General features: G+C 44.5%; 2 protein-coding genes across 2 annotated transcripts; both read left to right on the top strand.

Annotated features, from left to right (window-relative positions):
* Positions 1-4,365: 4,365 nt before the first annotated feature.
* LOC115316126 lies at positions 4,366-5,844 on the top strand. The gene has a single exon (XM_040208468.1). The coding sequence runs from the start codon at positions 4,366-4,368 to the stop codon at positions 5,842-5,844; it is 1,479 nt and encodes a 492-aa protein (XP_040064402.1).
* Positions 5,845-16,810: 10,966 nt separating this feature from the next.
* On the top strand, positions 16,811-20,426 carry LOC120838513 (XK-related protein 5). The gene has a single exon (XM_040208467.3). The coding sequence runs from the start codon at positions 17,731-17,733 to the stop codon at positions 19,255-19,257; it is 1,527 nt and encodes a 508-aa protein (XP_040064401.2). The 5' UTR covers positions 16,811-17,730; the 3' UTR covers positions 19,258-20,426.
* The last annotated feature ends 368 nt before the right edge of the window (positions 20,427-20,794 follow it).

The raw sequence follows: 20,794 nt of genomic DNA, 5'->3' as shown, positions 1-20,794 counted from the left end.
TATTGCTTTATACCCTGTTCTGCCTTACATGTTAACACAGTGCACCTGTACCAAGACCGCAAGGTTGTTCCCGGGCACGAATAAAAACATTGATTGATTGATTGATTGATTGATTATTATTATTATCATTATTATTATTATTATTATTATTATTATTATTATTATTATTATTATTATTATTATTATTATTATTATTATTATTATATTGTTATTATTATTATTGAATTCGATAGTCACCTTTCATGGAATTCGCACATGGGAACTGTATGTAAAAAGCTTAGACGTGTTTCCTGTCTACTTTATAATATGAGATCACTTGTTCCACAATATGTTAAAAAGATGGTCATTAATGCTTTGGCATACAGTGTTCTTCGCTATGGAATAACCATTTATGGTGGCTGTTCTACGTTATGGCAAAAGAAAATTGACAATATTTTGACTGGAATGTTTAGAAGTATTACATACGGCACTGATACCGAAACAGAACAAGAAAAAATTGATCATATTAATCTTCCATTATGTCATGCTTCGTTTACTGAGACGGTTGTTTTAAGACACTTTTGGGATGACAGATTTAAAGTTCCCCACATTGCACCTCGGGCACTCAGACATACCACTCGTTTTGAGGTGCCCAGAATGTCAACGAGGTATGGCAGAAGACAACGAATATTTTATGTACCGGACATTTTCAACAGTCTTCCTGAAAGAGTGTTTGACCTGGATTCGAAAAAAAAAAAAAAAAAAGTTGAAACAAGCCCTACGAGACCTATTTTAAATCAAGTGTGCCTGCACGAACCAGATTCATCTTCTCGGCGTCTTAAACTGTGCTCTAAAGATTTTTTTTTCTCAGGGCAGTGATGTGATCTTTATTACAACCCAAGTACTGTGGCAACTTGACATGGACCTGTGCTTCATTTTTTTCAATATTTTGATGTCTGTGTGTGTGTTCTTCATGTAATGTGACTATCCACACATCAACAACTCTGGACACTAGCTTTACCAATGCACCAATGCTTCAATGTTATTTTTTTAAAACGTGTGTGCGTGTGCGTGTGTGTGTGTGTGTGTGTGTTCTATGTGCTGATGCACTCTTCACAATGTTGAAATTAATTGATTTATAACTTTAATACTGGTGGTTTAGCCAAACAAGCCAATTCTGGCTTCGGCAGACCCGAATCATACTTCGTCGCATCCGAAAAAAAAAAAAAAACTATTATTTTTTCACGGTAAGGTCGAATGCTATCGCCCTATCTCGATCTTGCCTTCAATAGCGAAGATTTTGGAGAAACATATTTTTATAACAATGACTGATTTTATGGATAAATTTAATCTTTTTTCCCCACAGCAGTATGGTTTCGTTATTGGAAAAGGCACACAACCTCTTCTTGAGGACTTCTCGGATCTGTTGAACACTGCCTTCGAAAATAATCTTGATACGTGTGCGCTTTTCTTAGATGTTTCAAAAGCTTTCGACTCTGTGTCACACAAATTTCTTTTGAAAAAACTCCTTAGCTTAGGATTCAGGGGTCCATTTTATTCCCTGCTTAAAAACCTTCTGTCAAACCGAACACAACTAGTTTCGATATCTGGACAATACAGTGCTAAAATATCTTTGAAATCTGGCGTACCTCAGGGGTCTGTGCTCTCGCCTCTTCTTTTTAATATTTATGTCAACGACCTTTCACAGGTAGTGAAATACAGTAAGATATTTCAATATGCAGACGATACCGTTCTAGTATCAAGTCATTTACATTATAGTAAGGCAGTAGAATTACTGCAGTTTGATTCAATTAAGATCATGGATTGGTTTTCGAGAAATGTCATTAGCGTCAACACAAAAAAAAACGCAACTAATGTGCTTTTCTAGTCCGCTTAAAAGAGTCATTTTAAACAAGCCAATACTTCTGCACGCTTCAGACTGTGCTTCTTGTGAATGTGTGCCAGTAGATTACGTGAACACTACAAAATACTTAGGAATTTATTTTGACTCTGATTTATCGTGGAACTCCCATCTTTTCTACATCATGAAGAAGCTGCGAGCGGCATCCTGCACCCTCTACAATATAAGAACATTTATCCCCATGTCAACCCGAAGACTCATTGTGCACGCACTCGTTTATAGTGTGCTTCGATATGGAATTACCTTGTTCGGGCAATGCACAAGCCTATTAGAAACTAAAGTAAATTCTCTCCTAAAGGGCATCTTGCGTAGCGTGGCATATGGCTCCAGTATTGAAACATCCGACAACATCTTTGATGATCTCTCTTTACCATCCTTTCGAGCCCTATTTCTGCATACCGTTATACTCCGACATTACTGGGATAATACCTTTAAGGTTCCCAACGTGGTTTGTCGTGACCTTCGGAAAGTGGCTCCATATGCCACGCCGCGAATTAGTACTCATTTTGGGACATGCATTCGGAATTATTATGTTCCAAACACCTTCAACAAACTCCCACCTGTGCTGAGTGGCATTACTTCTCGTGGAAACTTAAAAAGAAAACTGAAGACTATGTGTTCGCCCATAGGAAAATAGCGTCAACCTTCAAGACTTTTTGTAATGAGTTTGTTCTGTGCAATTCGTCTTTAACGATATTTACCTTGTCGCGTCTCTGAATTTCTGTAACTTCTTTGTTCTGTGTTTTTTGGTTTTCTTTGTATGTGTGTGTGTGTGGTTTTTTTTTTTTTTTTCATTGTTATGCGTGCTTTTGTTGATACTTTGTTGGGATCAGTCCTACAAGTCTTTAGGACTTTGACGGTCCCGAAATTATACCCTGAAGACGTTTAAGCACCTGCAATAAATTTATTATTATTATTATTATTATTATTATTATTATTATTATTATTATTATTATTATTATTATTATTATTATTATTATTATTATTATTATTATTATATTATAATAATAATATTTATTATAAAATAATTATTATTATAATTCCATACCAGTCTTGATTATTATATAATCGAGACTGGTATCATACCCCGTGAATTAAAAACTGCTGTTGTCAAACCCCTATTTAAGGGAGGTCAGAGAAGTAAGGTAGAAAACTATCGCCCAATATCTATTTTGCCATGTCTGGCACAAATATTAGAAAAATATATTTATATGACGATGGCATCCTTTATTGATAAATATAAGATTATGTCTCCGAGTCAGTATGGCTTTATAGCTGGCCGAGGAACACAACCTCTCTTGGACACGTTTTCTGATGACTTAAATTATGGCTTTGAGAATAACTTGTTCACTTGCGCATGCTTCCTTGACGTGTCAAAAGCGTTTGATACTGTTAATCACTCTATACTACTTAGCAAAATTTCAGCCATAGGATTTCGTGGACCTTTCTTGTCACTTTTAGAAAATTTTCTGCTTGGGCGCACACAGTTGGTTTCGGTGAACAATGTGCAAAGTTCCACAGTTAGTTTAAAATCTGGCGTTCCGCAAGGGTCCGTTCTTTCTCCACTACTGTTTAACATCTATGTCAATGACTTATATAGCGTGGTTTCAAACTGCATTATTTACCAATATGCAGACGACACCCTTTTATTAACACGTCATACTTCCTACCCAGAAGCGCTTCAGATGCTCCAGCAATCCTCTAACGAAGTCATGGACTGGTTTTCTCGGAACTTGATTTCTATAAATGTGTCGAAAACAAAACTCGTCTGCTTTCGCAATCCCTTGAAGGTAGTGTCCTTAAATATTCCTTTTTTGCTACACACATCAAACTGTAGCTCGTGCCACTGTGCTGAAGTGCCGTATTCCGACTCTGTAAAATACCTTGGTATACACTTCGACTCCGACCTTTCGTGGAATTCTCATCTAACGAAAATATGTTCGAAGTTGAGAAGCGTTTCTTGTCTGCTTTATAACATCAAAACTTTCATGCCCCTCGGCTTACGCAAACGCATTGCCTATTCGTTAGCCTATAGTCACCTGCGCTATGGAATAACTCTTTTCGGTTCATGCTCTAATTTATGGCAAACGAAAATAGACAATATCTTAAAGGGGATTTTGAAAAACGTGTGCTATAACCTCAATTATTCTCATTTAGACCTTTTTGAGACATTGTCAATGCCGAACTTTAGATCACTTTTTTTAGAAACAGTTGTGATCAATCACTACTGGTCTGACGACTTTAAAGCTCCTCGTCTCGTCTCACGGCAGCTACGGAACGTTTCCAAATATCTCGTCCCGAAATGCTACACACGGTATGGCAAAACTATGCGTTCATTCTACGTTCCAGACATTTTTAATCAATTACCATCAGATCTCTGGAACATTACGTCAAAGAAAAAACTAAAAAAGCGCCTCCGTCATATGGATATACTAAAAGAAAAAGGGCACGGTGGCATCGCCAAGATGACAGTCGTTAACAGCTTCGTGTTCATTGCACAGGTACTGCTGCTTCTGCCGCCGCACTGGGCCGGTGACGCCGTCAAAAGCTGTCCGGCGGCGATTCATCGAGCTGAGCGCATCATCACGGCTGATAACAAGGAAACAGCGACTCATACAGACCGAAATTTTCTTCGGTGGACCTTCAACGAAAACCTGGAATTCTCAAGATTCACATCGCCATCGACATCGGCTGCCTCAGCGCCAGCGCTGCCAAGTATAAAAGACCACCCCCGATCTGCACTCCACTGTGGGCACGGTGGCATCGCCAAGATGACAGTCGTTAACAGCTTCGTGTTCATTGCACAGGTACTGCTGCTTCTGCCGCCGCACTGGGCCGGTGACGCCGTCAAAAGCTGTCCGGCGGCGATTCATCGAGCTGAGCGCATCATCACGGCTGATAACAAGGAAACAGCGACTCATACAGACCGAAATTTTCTTCGGTGGACCTTCAACGAAAACCTGGAATTCTCAAGATTCACATCGCCATCGACATCGGCTGCCTCAGCGCCAGCGCTGCCAAGTATAAAAGACCACCCCCGATCTGCACTCCACTGTGGGCACGGTGGCATCGCCAAGATGACAGTCGTTAACAGCTTCGTGTTCATTGCACAGGTAGGAAAACGCTATCCTTTCTGTTACCGTAGCAACAACCTTTGTCTTTTTTTGCTGCCGTGCCCACGGACCTGTTTTGCCTTGTTGCGTGAAATGCGTGCACGATTTGCTGATTTGCTCATGCTGTGCGGAGATATAGAGACCAATCCCGGTCCTGACAGGGCAGCGATGATGGAAATGTTAACTAATATCTCGGTCGACATTAAGGAAATTAAACTGAGCCAGGCTGCGACAACATCGAGACTAGAGAAAATAGAATCGCGCCTCGAAGGCCTTGAAGAACTCAGGTCCGTAGTGAACAAAAACTGCGACAAGACCAACCGCCTCGAAGCCACCATCACATCACTCTCGAACAAAATTGATGATTTAGAGAACCGTAGCAGAAGAAACAATCTAATTATTTTTGGTCTTTCTGAACTACCTAACGAAGAGAGTAGCACCCTCGAGGATAGAGTAACTAAAGAGATTCTTGGTGGAAAACTAAATGTAAAGATTAATGGAATCGATCGCATACATCGCCTTGGGAGGCCAGCGCATGGCAAAACCCGTCCAGTAATATTTCGACTCGTAAACTTTAAAGATAAATTGAATATTTTACGCAACTGCAATAAATTGAAAAATGAACGACTCTCGATTAGTGAAGACTACTCAAAGCGAATTCAGGGCATTAGAAAAAAATTACTTGATAGCTCGAAATCAAATAAACTTGCTGGTGATAAGGTCACGCTTACCTATGACAAAATTAAGATAAATGGCACAGTATACATTTGGAATGAGGCCATAAACGATAAGGTTCCCATATCTGAGGAAACCCGGAATCCCAGTACGTGACCAAACCCTACTCAAGTCAACCGTGTATATGAATTTCGATTACTAAACCTAAACGCGCGAAGCATCGTAAATAAAACTGACAAACTTGAAGCTGCTGTTTTGAATACCCAACCTGATATTATAGCAATGACAGAAACTTGGCTATCGGACAGCATTCTTGACTGTGAAATCACGCCCCCAAACTATACGATTTTGCGCAAGGATAGAGGTTCTCGCGGTGGTGGAGTAGCGATTCTTGTAAAAAATGGCATTGTATGTACCCCTTTACCCGATTGCCCAGAAATTGAGTGCCTGTGTTGTAAAATTGCTTATAAAAATACGTGCTGCTATATACTTGTTCTCTATAGACCTCCCACTTCCACTTCAGGGTTTTTCAAAAGTATGTATAGTTATATCAATGATAATATTAATGTGAGCAGTAAGATTATAATTGCAGGTGACTTCAATCTACCTTCCTTAGAATGGTCCTCTCTATCGAAATGTACAGGATCATCTCTCGGCGCAGATATCCTTACAGATCTATGTTTTCATTATAACCTCACCCAAATAGTTACTGAAAATACCCGTATTCAGGGAACGTCGCAATCAATGCTCGATCTCGTCTTTGTCACCGATCATTTCCTGAAAGATGAACACAGCGTAGAAGTTTTAAATGGCATATCTGATCATGAGATGGTTTTGTGCTGCTTCAAAACGAACATCCCAACTTCTGGCAATCCCCAGACTTGTAAGGTTCTGAACTTTGACAGAGCAGATGACGTTGGCGTGCTCGACTTCTTTGATACACACTTCGATAACTTTCTTCTACTGTCCAAGAGCGACCGTAACACTGTAGATATGCTTTGGAACGAATTCAAAACGGCAGTTAACACGTGTGTCTCATGTTTTATTCCACAACGAACTAAACGAATTAAGAAAAACCCTTGGATAACGCGAGAAATCATCCATGTAAAGCGCAAAATAAATAGGCTTCGTAAGAAGGCAAAGAAAACCAGAACTCTTCTAAATAAGAACAAAATGGCATTACTCAACAGCGATCTTGGACAAAAAATCAAGTCGGCTAAATACAATTTTTTCAATATCACTCTCCAATCGTTTATTCAATCTTCACCCGTCAAATTCTGGAACTATGTCAACCCAAAAAACAAATCGAGTCTAGAAACGCTCTTCGGTGACAAAGCAAATCTTGCAAAAGCCTTCAATGATTATTTTCTTTCGGTCTTTACAACAGATAATGGTAATGCACCCTCATTCGCGTCCAATTCTCCAGTCTTGGCTGTAAATGATGTTGTAATTACCGAACAGGGTATCTTATCTCTTCTACTCAACCTGAACACAAAAAAAAGTGCTGGGCCGGACGATATACCAAATGAATTTCTAAAAAGATATGCCGAATGGGTAACAAAATATCTTGTTATAATATTTACACAATCACTTAACAAAGGGCAACTTCCTAAAGACTGGAAGTTAGCGAAAGTCATCCCCATTCATAAGTCTGGAAACAAAAACGAATTTGCGAACTACAGGCCCATCTCCCTTACCTCAACTTGCTGTAAATTGCTCGAACACATTGTTCTGAACCATGTCTCCACCCACATCGAGAATAATCAAATACTTACTCCATATCAGCACGGTTTCAGACGTCACCTTTCAACAGTGACGCAACTTGTTGAAAGCATTCACGATTTTTCCACTGTCATAAACAATAGAGGACAGGTTGACGCCATATTCATCGATCTGTCAAAAGCCTTCGACAAGGTATCTCACCCCAAGCTATTGTTTAAGCTAGAATCTATACTAGGAGCAGGAAAAATTCTCAGGTGGATTGAAGACTACCTTTCAGATCGCTACCAGTACGTAGCACTTAATGCGCACTCATCATTCAAAGGCAAAGTTTCATCGGGAGTCCCCCAGGGATCAGTACTGGCACCTTTTTTGTTCCTAATATACATAAATGACCTGGTCAAAGATGTGAACGTAAAAATTCGCCTCTTTGCTGATGATTGCATACTTTACTCACAAATAAATAACCCAAATGACCAGATTAACCTAAATAATGCGCTTCAACACATCATAAATTGGTGCCACGACTGGCAGATGGAAATAAATTCGAATAAAACTGTATTTATGACCATAACCAATAAAAGACAACAATACTCCTTTCCTTACCAGATAGGCAATAACCTCTTGGAACAAGTCGGTGAATACAAATACCTCGGCCTCAATATAAGTCAAAATTTACGTTGGGACTCACACATTCACTCCACAACTAATAAAGCTCTAAACAAACTGAGTTTCCTTAAACGAGTCTTAAAATTTGCATCTCCTGCCACTAAATTACTAGCCTACAAAACTTTAATACGTCCTATGCTCGAGTACGCCAACGTCGTCTGGTTTCCCCACACAGTCTCCGGCATCAATAAGATAGAAAGAGTTCAGAGAATGGCCGCGAGGTTTATTTGCAATAAGTATAGTAGGCACGTCTCTCCCTCTGAACTTTGCAGGCAACTGGGTCTCTCCTCTTTAGAAAAAAGAGCAAAAACAGCTAGACTTAAATTTCTATACGAATTAGCCAACGATCATTTCAACCTACCAAAAGAAAATTATCTTATCCATACAAGCAAACGATTAACACGGTACAACCATGGCAAGCTTTACGAGGAAGACGTCGCTCATAATAACTGCTTTAAATTCTCTTTTTTTCCCCGAACCATTAACGAATGGAACCACCTGCCTCAAAACGTTGTTCATTCCTCTTCTATTGAAATCTTCCTCGATTACGTAGATGCCCACTTTTCATCATAAACTAACATTTTATGCTGTTTTTAAAAGTGCAGTGTATCTATTGTATTGAAGTTGTTTACTAATTTTTCATTCGCGACTTCTATATTTGCTTTGAATATTTACCTGCAAATTGTGTGTTGAATATTATTTTTCTGCTTGTAATAACTCAAACTGTACCACCCTACAACAACCCCGAATGGGGTTAGTAGTATTGGAAATAAATAAATAAAAAATAAAAATAACTGTCTTTTTTTTTTCACATTTCTATGGAGTATGTTTTTGTGACTAGGAGAGACTCATCGCGTGGTATTTCTGTCCCTCATATTTTGTGTCGATCTTTGAATGTGCTGTGAACAGACGTGCCGTGTAGGTGCGCCCTTTTTTGTTCATTCTGCTAGACTCCTCATCCCGAAGATCTGTGCCTCAAAGTTTTGTGTCGATTTTTTTTAATGTCCTGTGACCAGACGGACAAACCAATTTTAACTCTTTTTTTCTCCTGTTTTCTTCAAATAATTTATATTGATTAGTACCGCCGAAGTGGACATTTACTGTGGACTTCTAGTGTCTTAACGTTTTTTTTTTTTTTTTTTTTTTTGCCGATTATGTTACCAATTTTACCCAAAAGGGTTCAGTCACACAAGCCCATGTCGGCTTTGACGAACCTGACAGCTTCATGAGTATAGTCCTCGAAAATAAATGTATTATTATTATTATTATTATTATTATTATTATTATTATTATTATTATTATTATTATCCAAGATGGCGCCCAGCTCGGACGCATGTATTATCTGCTCCCGCTGCTTCTACGGAAGACAGAGGTTTCTACGCTGTTCTGGGTGCCAGCTACGTGCCCACACCAAGTGCATCTGCTGGCCGGAGAATGAGACCACCTTTCTTCAATCTGGGGTGAGCTCCTTTATCTGCAAGAGTTGCGAAAAGATCAGCGGGGATACTAGGCCTAATGGCGATAGCCAGGCCGGCCTCGACGAAGCATCGCTCAGCCACCACTCCTCACCGCCCTCCCCAACCGCTTCCAACCGCCCGGAGGGGCCAGCTTCCTCCTCCCCCGGCGGTCCCAACGCAGACATGGAATCCTTACGGGCCCTCCTCCTCGACTCCCTCAAGGGGATCTCCTTCCTCACGGACGAGGTTGCTGCTCTTCGGGACGAGAACGCTCAGCTTCGCCGCGAGTACAGGCAGTCTTCCCAGCTGCAGGCGAGTGCCATACAGTCTTTGCGGACGGAACTCAGAGCTGTGCGCGAGACTCGGAGCCAAATGGGGCCGGCCGGCGGAAGACAGCTGCCATTTTCCTACGCCGCGGTGACGAGCCCCCATCATCCGCTATCTCCGGCGCGAGGGGGAGGAGGCACCCCTCTTCTCGCAGGGGGGGCCTCTTCGAGCGCGCCGGTCGACGGCCTCTCTGCGACCTTGAACGGGTCGCGCACCGACCTCGCTGAACCTGTCCAGCCTTCGGGGCACCCACACCGTCGGGACCCATCCAACTTTAACGGGGCTGGGTTCCGCGGGGCGGGACACAAGTTCCCCACGGCAAGGCGTCCGTTGTTGAGGGGAGGTGCGGCAGCCAGCTGTATACCTGTGGCACTGCCACCCCCTCGTCCACGTCACCAACGCGCTGTGTTCGTGACGCGTCTAGGCTCATCTTGTGATCCTGCAGGCCTTCAGGCTCACATCCAAGGGCGGGGCCCTGTTCGTGAGCTCGTATGCACCCGGCTCAAGACACGGTATGAGGGCTACTCGTCCTTCCACGTGACGGCTGCGGAGGACGAAATGGAGAAACTTTTTGATCCCCTCCTCTGGCCAGAGGGAAGCCTCTTCAAGGAGTTCACAGGCCAGCTGACTGACAGCCGTACCTATCAAGCGGTATCTCCAACACCTTTCTCCAATAATGCCGAAACAGATACCTAAACTAGACATTTATTATCAAAATGTCCGAGGTCTCCGCACAAAAGCTAATGAATTTTTTTCTAACGTAACCCTAACTCATGCATCTATTATTGTGCTAACCGAGACCTGGCTCTGTTCGAATATTTCTTCATCTGATCTCTTCCCACCAAATTTCACAGTATTTCGACGCGATCGCACATTCTCTACATTGAAAAAGACAGGGGGTGGGGTGCTGATAGCAATTGATACGTCGTTACAATGCGTTAGGCGTCCAGATCTCGAGACATCATTTGAGTCAGTGTGGGTAGAGCTACAATGCGCTAATGGCGAGCGTATCCTTCTCGGCTCTTATTACTTGCCCCCTGATACCTCTCCTGATGATTTTAGCCAATGTCTACTAGGCATTGAGCGCACAACCAACGCCCTTGAAAAATTTAAATTTATGGTTCTTGGCGATTTTAATGTCCCCAACATATGTTGGGAAACAGCCTCTGCGTCCTCAAAACATTACTATATTATTCAAAAATCTCATCTTTTGCTTAATTTCGCATCATTTACGAACTTAAGACAATATAACTGTATCCCGAACACCCAGGGCAACATGCTTGATCTTTGCTTCTCGGATCTTGACTGCATAGATGTAACTGAGGGTGCGTCAGGCTTGGTTCCCCCCGACGGATATCACCCCCCTTTGGAGATTAGTATACCTGTCCGACAGGGCATGAGACGTTGTTCACGGAAACATCCTGAAGGGAATAGACACAATTTTTGCGCTGGAGATTATGTTAGTTTGTACGATCATTTCTCCAATTACGACTGGTCCTCAATTATCCTGTGTTCTGACGTTGATCAACAGGTTCGCGATTTCACTCGAATCGTCCGAGAAGGAATGGATCAATTCATCCCGCTTCGTAAAACATCAGGCTCAAAGTTTCCCTTCTGGTTCTCGCACGAATTACGTACTTTAATGAATAAGAAATTGCGCGCTCATCGAAAGTTTAAAAAGAACGATACCCCCGAATTAAAATCAGAATTTGGGCACTTTAGGTCTCTCTGCAAGGAAGTTTTTAAACGTGATCGTCAGGCGTACACTGATTCCGTCGAGTTGCAGCTAACAAAAAATCCCAAAGAATTCTGGAAGTATGTTCGCTCTCGGTCCCAGAAAAAAGGTAGAGGAGAGATCACCCTGCTGGACTCACAGGGAAACTCGACGACAGATGTTTGTGAAATTTTTGCACGCCACTTCCAGTCTGTTTTTAAGCATCATCCAATCCCTTCAACTACTGCCGCGCCAGCTGTCTCTGGGAATGCATCCTGTATTGCACTCTTTGACGAGGAGCTACTACATGAGTGTGTAAAAAAAATGAAACCATCATTGTCTTCTGGCCATGATGGTATTCCGTCAGTCCTCTTGAAGGCATACAGTGCCATATTTATTCCTGTTCTAGTACAGATTTTTAACAACTGCCTAAAGAATGAGGTCTTTCCCGCCATGTGGAAAACGGCACTTGTTGTACCTGTGCATAAGTCCGGTCCAAAAACAAATGTGTCGAACTACAGACCTATATCTCTTCTTTGCACATTTTCGAAGCTCCTCGAAGTGGCACTACACAAAATATTGTCATTCAATCTCAAGCGTTATCTTATCCCTAACCAACATGGATTTATGGCGGGTCGCTCGACCACAACTAATCTCGCCTGTTTTATGTCAACCGCTGCTCACGCCGTCGCTAACAGAGGCCAGCTTGATGTGATTTACTTTGACTTGAGTAAAGCGTTTGACATTGTTAATCATGAGATGTTACTGGCTAAACTGTCAAAGCTAGATATTCACAACTCATTGCTTTCATTGCTCGAAAGTTATTTGCGTGACCGGAAGTGCTTTGTTAGCTCGAATAATAATTTTTCTGCTACTTATGAGGCGACAACGGGTGTGCCTCAGGGCTCCGTTCTCGGACCTCTTCTGTTTTCAGTTTTTGTTAATGATGTTTCGACTGTGATTCGTCACTCTTCATTTCTTCAGTACGCAGATGATATTAAGATGTTTATGGAGGTACGAGAAGACCGAGACTGTGTTTTGCTACAGAGAGATGTTGATGCTTTTGAAGAATGGTGCCGGGAGAATGACCTAAAGATAAATAGCTCTAAAACGAAAGTCGTGTCGTACACTCGTAAGACACATAACATTGTATTCCCATATGTTATTCAGACAGACCTTTTGCAACGTGTGAACAGAATCAAAGATCTTGGCGTAGTGTTTGACAGCACCTTAATCTTCTCCAGTCATGTGGATCACATCGTGAACGCAGCTCTACGCACGCTCGGGAGTGCGTGCCGCATCACTAAAGAGTTTATTAACCCCTGCACATTTCTTATACTCTACAGTGCATTGTGTCGACCACAGCTTGAATACGCTTCTGTTGTATGGAATGGAATTTGTGCCACAAATTCCTCGAAAATAGAACGGGTTCAGAACAAGTTTCTTTCCATCTATAGACATCGTTGCTCAGCGCGCATTGTGCCCACCACTACTGATGTCCCTGTCCCTGTTCAGCGTAGCGTGGCACTACCTACCCTGCTTCGTAGGAGAGAACTTGCCGATATCTTATTTTTATACAAACTTGTCCACGCCGTCACTGATTGCACGGTATTGACGTCAAGAGTACTCTTAAAAATTCCTCTAAAAACAACAAGGCAAAATGCGTCCTTCTGCAACAGGCGTCTACTCAACCTCCACGATCCTGTGTCCAGACTTGGGCATACTTATAATTCTTCTTTTTCTGAAACACTCGACATATTTAACAATAACACGCTGCAGTTTGTAAAAACGTTAAAGGCCATCACTTAAATTTGAACTGTATGCACTAACTTGCGGCGTTCACGCCGAAATTCCCCACTTTTAATGCATTTTTTTTTCTTTCTTTCTAGCAATTGGTGTTGGCGGTAGTACCATTAAGCTTATCGTGTGTTGTGACTTTGTGTTTACTTTTTATAATTTTTAAGTGTATTTTTCTAGGGCTTGTCCGTTGTTTGTGTTGTCCGTACTATTGCTTTATACCCTGTTCTGCCTTACATGTTAACACAGTGCACCTGTACCAAGACCGCAAGGTTGTTCCCGGGCACGAATAAAAACATTGATTGATTGATTGATTGATTGATTATTATTATTACACAGTGCACCTGTACCAAGACCGCAAGGTTGTTCCCGGGCACGAATAAAAACATTGATTGATTGATTGATTGATTATTATTATTATTATTGCTTTTTATGTTTCTAGAATGTTTAGTCCGGTAAACCCAATTGTGAGAATGGCTCAGCGTTTGAATCATTACTCTGAAAAACTTGATATTTTCAACCCTTGCTACAGGACGTTTGTCCTTTCTATTAAAAACTTGCCCGTGCAGGATGAGCATTGCTGAATTGCTTTGTTATGTCTGAATGTCGTCATCTCCATGTCGTGTTTTCTGGTGGTGCAGTTGTTGTCCTTCGGTCTTGTGTTCCGTCTCTACTGTTACTGCCTCGTTTTTATTTCATTGTACTAATTACTCGTGCACTGCCTAGTATTATGCTAAAAATGTATCTTATTTTCTGCGGAGATGTGTATAGTGTTTTTTTTTTTTGTTTTTTGTTTTTTTTTTATCCACCAGTGTACCAGCACCAAGACCTCAGGGTTGTTCCTGGGCACTGTATAATAAAGATTGATTGATTGATTGATTGATTGGTTATTTAATAGAAAGGACGTTTGTCCTTTCTATTAAAAACTTGCCCGTGCAGGATGAGCATTGCTGAATTGCTCTGTTATGTCTGAATGTCGTCATCTCCATGTCGTGTTTTCTGGTGGTGCACTTGTTGTCCTTCGGTCTTGTGTTCCGTCTCTACTGTTACTGCCTCGTTTTTATTTCACTGTACTAATTACTCGTGCACTGCATAGTATTATGCTAAAAATGTATCTTATTTTCTGCGGAGATGTGTATAGTCTTTTTTTTTTTTTTATCTACCAGTGTACCAGCACCAAGACCTCAGGGTTGTTCCTGGGCACTGTATAATAAATATTGATTGATTGATTGATTGATTATTATTATTATTATTAGACCTATATCTCTTCTTTGCACATTTTCGAAGCTCCTCGAAGTGGCACTACACAAAATATTGTCATTCAATCTCAAGCGTTATCTTATCCCTAACCAACATGGATTTATGGCGGGTCGCTCGACCACAACTAATCTCGCCTGTTTTATGTCAACCGCTGCTCACGCCGTCGCTAACACAGGCCAGCTTGATGTGATTTACTTTGACTTGAGTAAAGCGTTTGACATTGTTAATCATGAAATGTTACTGGCTAAACTGTCAAAGCTAGATATTCACAACTCATTGCTTTCATTGCTCGAAAGTTATTTGCGTGACCGGAAGTGCTTTGTTAGCTCGAATAATAATTTTTCTGCTACTTATGAGGCGACAACGGGTGTGCCTCAGGGCTCCGTTCTCGGACCTCTTCTGTTTTCAGTTTTTGTTAATGATGTTTCGACTGTGATTCGTCACTCTTCATTTCTTCAGTACGCAGATGATATTAAGATGTTTATGGAGGTACGAGAAGACCGAGACTGTGTTTTGCTACAGAGAGATGTTGATGCTTTTGAAGAATGGTGCCGGGGGAATGACCTAAAGATAAATAGCTCTAAAACGAAAGTCGTGTCGTACACTCGTAAGACACATAACATTGTATTCCCATATGTTATTCAGACAGACCTTTTGGAACGTATGAACAGAATCAAAGATCTTGGCGTAGTGTTTGACAGCACCTTAATCTTCTCCAGTCATGTGGATCACATCGTGAACGCAGCTCTACGCACGCTCGGGAGTGCGTGCCGCATCACTAAAGAGTTTATTAACCCCTGCACATTTCTTATACTCTACAGTGCATTGTGTCGACCACAGCTTGAATACGCTTCTGTTGTATGGAATGGAATTTGTGCCACAAATTCCTCGAAAATAGAACGGGTTCAGAACAAGTTTCTTTCCATCTATAGACATCGTTGCTCAGCGCGCATTGTGCCCACCACTACTGATGTCCCTGTCCCTGTTCAGCGTAGCGTGGCACTACCTACCCTGCTTCGTAGGAGAGAACTTGCCGATATCTTATTTTTATACAAACTTGTCCACGCCGTCACTGATTGCACGGTATTGACGTCAAGAGTACTACTCTTAAAAATTCCTCTAAAAACAACAAGGCAAAATGCGTCCTTCTGCAACAGGCGTCTACGCAACCTCCACGATCCTGTGTCCAGACTTGGGCATACTTATAATTCTTCTTTTTCTGAAACACTCGACATATTTAACAATAACACGCTGCAGTTTGTAAAAACGTTAAAGGCCATCACTTAAATTTGAACTGTATGCACTAACTTGCGGCGTTCACGCCGAAATTCCCCACTTTGAATGCATTTTTTTTTCTTTCTTTCTAGCAATTGGTGTTGGCGGTAGTACCATTAAGCTTATCGTGTGTTGTGACTTTGTGTTTACTTTTTATAATTTTTAAGTGTATTTTTCTAGGGCTTGTCCGTTGTTTGTGTTGTCCGTACTATTGCTTTATACCCTGTTCTGCCTTACATGTTAACACAGTGCACCTGTACCAAGACCGCAAGGTTGTTCCCGGGCACGAATAAAAACATTGATTGATTGATTGATTGATTGATTGATTATTATTATAGTTGTTCCGCAGTTGGTTGCTTAGATCGAGCGGGAAACGAGAATGGTACTCGGCTCGGTCATTTCTTATGTGTTGTCGTCTAAGATATAGATAACTCAAAAGCATTAGCAGATCGACAACTTTTCTCGTTCAGCGGCCTCCACAAACCTAAAAAAGTTCAACTTTTCTTCCTGTTTTGTTCGGTTTTTCTTTTTTGCCGGATTTCGGGCTTTGCTTTGAGTTCCTAATTTAAAACGCGCGGTCTAGGATCTTGGTCGAGACGAACCTCTAGTGATCAGTGGACAACTAGCGACACCTGGTAAACAGGCAGGACACTTCTGCGTACTTCCTGTCCTACCCTACATGGTAATAAATGCAACCTGGAAGGTACGCCTCGCCGTTCTGGACGAAGATGAGTAAGAAAATTTAGAAAAATGTATTTCAACGCGAAATGCAAACAAGCATCATCCACAGCCTAAATTGTCTCCATTGAAGGCACTCTACCACAAACAAACCGATATGGCCGGTCTGTGAGCACCACGCACTTGGTTTTCACCTCTTCGACTGAAACAAGTGCTGCTCTTTGTTGTTTTTTTTTTTTTTTTTTTTCTTTGTGCAGTATCAAAGCTTTACAGAAGTTTCTAATATTTCAAAACCGAAACTACCTCGGTAACAAACTATATATAAGTAGACAATGGTTACATTCTTCGTAATGGACGGTAGCTTGCGCCGCCTAGCATAGAGGAACGAAAACGACAACAAAGAAGGAGAGCGAAATACGAAGGAAAGAGCCTCCACTCTTCGCCCCATCCCTTCCCGACAACCTGTTGAAGACAACTGACATCCCTGACTTTTGGAAGTTCTGTCCGGCGCCCACAAAACAAAAATCGCACGCTGATCACCACGCTCAGTAAATGAAGCGTTCCGGATGGACCAAGATACCACCGTCGACGAGAGGTCACCCGTGATCGCCACCGACGGTACGTCGCCTGTGCCGCCGCCGATCGCCCGAGTCTTTGGAGTTATGCGTGGAATGTAAACAAGGCTGCGCCGCCTCCTCTCCGCACTCGGGGAAGTCGCCTACGAGACAACGCGCTCTCACTATCGCGAATCAACCTCATCAAATTTCGGAGATGTGAGTCGATCGTTTAGATAAGGAAAGAACCACGACTCGGAAAGTGATCGGCGGGCCGTTTCAACGCGGACCGAAGCACTCGCTGGGCCGGGAGGCTGCGATGGGTCGGCCATGCGGCGCTGACTTCTAGGATGCGACCTGGCGTTGCGTTGCCGTCCACCGCGGAGCCCTGGCTCCCCGTCCCCAAGTCCCCGAGGACGGACGCGGCGCGTCGCCGCAAGACGTCATCGGCTCGGAAGACGCGGTCGCTGCCTCTGCCGGGACCACGGCATCGTCCCCGAATGCGACCACGCAGGAGCTGCTCCCGCTGTGCGACGTGCTCTTCAACATCATCTCCTTGGCGTCCTACTTCTGCGACGTCGTCTTCGACGTCATGGTGGCCTACACCCTGCTGGCGGTGCGGCGGCAGCCCCTGTGGTTCGGGATCTCACTCAGCTGCATTCTGGGCTCCCTGGCCACCAGCCAAGTCCTCTCGCTGCGCTGGTACCTGGACGCGGTCAAGGCGGCGAGCTCGGGCCGCAGGCGTCGCTGGGGCGTGCTTGCGCTGCACGCGTTGCAAGCGGGCGTCTTGTGGCGGTACTTCAAGCTCTTGTTGCCCGTTCGGCTGAGCGCCGTGAAGAGAGAAGTGGCCGACCTGTGCCTCCTGCGACTCGTGCACGCCTTCGGCCAAGCCACGCCGATGCTGCTCCTGCAACTCCACCTGGCCTGGGCGCAGCCGTCGGCGGATCTCGTGGCGCCCCTGGACCGGGTGTCGCTGCTTCTGTCCCTCTTTAGCGTGTGCTGGGCGCTCGCTTCCTTCAGCAAGAACGTTCGGCGTCGCCAGCTCCACCGGCTCGTGCTCACCTGGCTCGGCGTCGTTTGTCAGCTCGCCTGGCGTCTGGGCACCGTGTCCGCGCGGGTGGTGGCGCTCACTTTGTACGCGGCGCTCTACGGACCCTGGGTCTTGGCCGTGCTGGTGCTGCACTGGCTAGCCATGCTTGTATGGCTGGCGTCGCCTCCCCGTCGGCTCTTCGGCGGGGAGGTCCTCTGGCGTCGGCTCGCCTACTGCGCCCTGCTCGCCTACTTGCACACCCTATGCTACGTAAACCTACGACCGGAGCCGGGACGGGCCCGGCGCGCCGCCTTTTACGTGGCGATGTTGCTGGAGAACAGCCTTCTAGCAGCGGTCTGGCTCGCGCTGCATCCCGGACCTCACTGGGGTCAGAGTGCCGCTCTCCTGACCGTCTGGGGCGGCTTTTTCTTGGGACTAGGCTTCATGTTGCTTTACTACCGCTGCTGCCACGTGCGCCGTCTGGCCCCCGTGCCCCGCGCGGCTCCACCGGTGTCTCCGGCGGGCGTCTTCAACTGCCGCCTGAACCCCGCTGCGCTCAAGCGCAAGCGCAAGAAGCCATCGTCGTTCGTGCCCCCTGCCCAGCCCTTTTGGAAGAGAGGCCCCGGAGCACCGCCCGCTGTCGACATCCAGCAGAAGCTCCAGGAAAAGCGACGCCAGCAGCTTCAAGACCTGCTCGCCATCGAGGAGGAGATGAAGCAGGGGAAACTGGCTCCAAGGGGCCCTCCGCAGGGGCCGGCACCCCGGCAGCCCATCCCGCGCTCCAAGAAGCAGCCCTGGCTGCGCAGTCCACCCCAGTTCCGCTACCGGTCGCTCCTCGGCGGTTCACCAGAGGTCCTGCTGTGCCCTCACCGCCTGGACCAGGCCCGTGGAGGGGGACCCCTCAGGGCTGCGCCCCCCTTGGCAAGGACCCTCCCGCGAGAGTTACGTTGGGCACAGAGGGCCCTTGCATTCAGGGAGAGCAACTCGAGCGACGGGGACGTGGACTCTGCGGACGAGGATGCTTCGGCAAGGCTGCGCAGCTGCCGCACCTTTTTGGGGAGACCGCACGGACCGGAGACCAGGCTTTGATTCTTCACCAAGGCTCCGAAGACGAAGGTTCGGCCAGCACCTAGAGGCCTTCCACGGTCCAGGTCGTAACCGGTACACTTGGCCAACTACGGTTCGTCAAAATACTCATTATTATTTAACTGGATCGTCGACCTCTTTGCAATTGGCTAAGTGGGACCCTGCTACTACCAGATTTGCCGACCAGAGCCTCCTCTAAGTTACACCGTGTCCGTGAGCTTACAGTGAGAGAAACTGATCAAAATGGCTTCTGCGAGGCAACACTGGCCGAAAGAAAAACGCCGCTATGTGGTGAAAGTAACCCTCCACCACGGTGCTGGAAACATGTCTTCAGCCGGTGTGCTTACTGCACCCTCGTAATTGGTCTCTCGATTTCCCTCCGACGACAAGGTTCGTGTCATGCTGTCATTGGCCGCTGTCCAGCCAATGTCGCACCAGCAGAGATGGATGTGGGAGACGGCTCTTCCGCTGCGAGTCACCGCAGCTGGCCAGCCGGCGGGAACTAGAGTAGCCACGGTTCGGGATGCCGCTGCAACAGTGACACTTGCATCTTTGTCGGCACTTCAACTGTGTGTCCGGGAAAAAAAGATTTGCCAGTGGTTTTTTTCTCCACAAATATGAGCTGTGCGTCGCCAAACACCCAGTCTTGAGACCAGATGCCAAATTTTAGAACTCTTCGTCGTATTGTTTATAGCAAAAGCTATAAGACATTTTGTGAAATTTTCAATGTAAAAACCCTGTAGCCGACTCTATTCATCGCTTTGCATTTGTCGGGAACTGTTCTTTCGTTTAAAAATTTTCCAAAATCGCCGATAACTCCTGAATTGGATAGTGCGAGCTCTGAAACTTTGGCATTGGTCTAGGTCACTATACTGCGTCTTGCCCTACGAGGTACTAGGGTCCGAAGGCTGGCGGCATAGTACTACCTCAGAAAAGCTTTCATCTGCATTGCAAAGAGCGCGCGAAAAATTCCCAATACGCAGAGTACGAAGAGCACTAATCTTATGCATATGGTTCTCTGTTGTGATAGCGTGCTATTTTATATTGGTGAAGTAAAGCTACATGGTATTTATTTTCATTAACATGCATGGCCATATTTCGTAAACACATCAACTGTTTGGAAAGGTTTGAGGGTACGCAGGCAACACGGACATAAAGTCCTTTCACCTTAACCATAACAATCCAATCCATTCTTCAACGCTCTATCCAAATTTGTTAATGGCCATTGGTTCCGATCTCGGGTTCTCTTTGTCACATCGCTTCCAGATGGTATTTAGTCCCATCAATAGTAGCAAGCAGACGAAGCCGACGCAAGGGTTCAATAAGCAGACGGAAAACTTGCATCCGCATGGCACATCTTGGCGCACCGATACGCATGACGAATCAAATATACCTTGTGGTTTCTGACAGGCTCGTGATTGGACCCGGCAGCCTGTGGCATTGGCTTTTAATCTATCGTAGGACGAGACGGAGTATGGCGCCACATTTGGACGGAGACTGCACTGCTTAGTTCATTTTTGGTGGTGAAAAGACCACTTCA

The sequence above is a fragment of the Ixodes scapularis genome, unplaced genomic scaffold, assembly GCF_016920785.2.
Source record: "Ixodes scapularis isolate PalLabHiFi unplaced genomic scaffold, ASM1692078v2 PGA_scaffold8__174_contigs__length_109621045, whole genome shotgun sequence".
Classification (NCBI taxonomy): domain Eukaryota; kingdom Metazoa; phylum Arthropoda; class Arachnida; order Ixodida; family Ixodidae; genus Ixodes; species Ixodes scapularis.
Note: the sequence above shows the minus strand (reverse complement) of the source record. Positions and strands in the feature narration are given on the sequence as shown.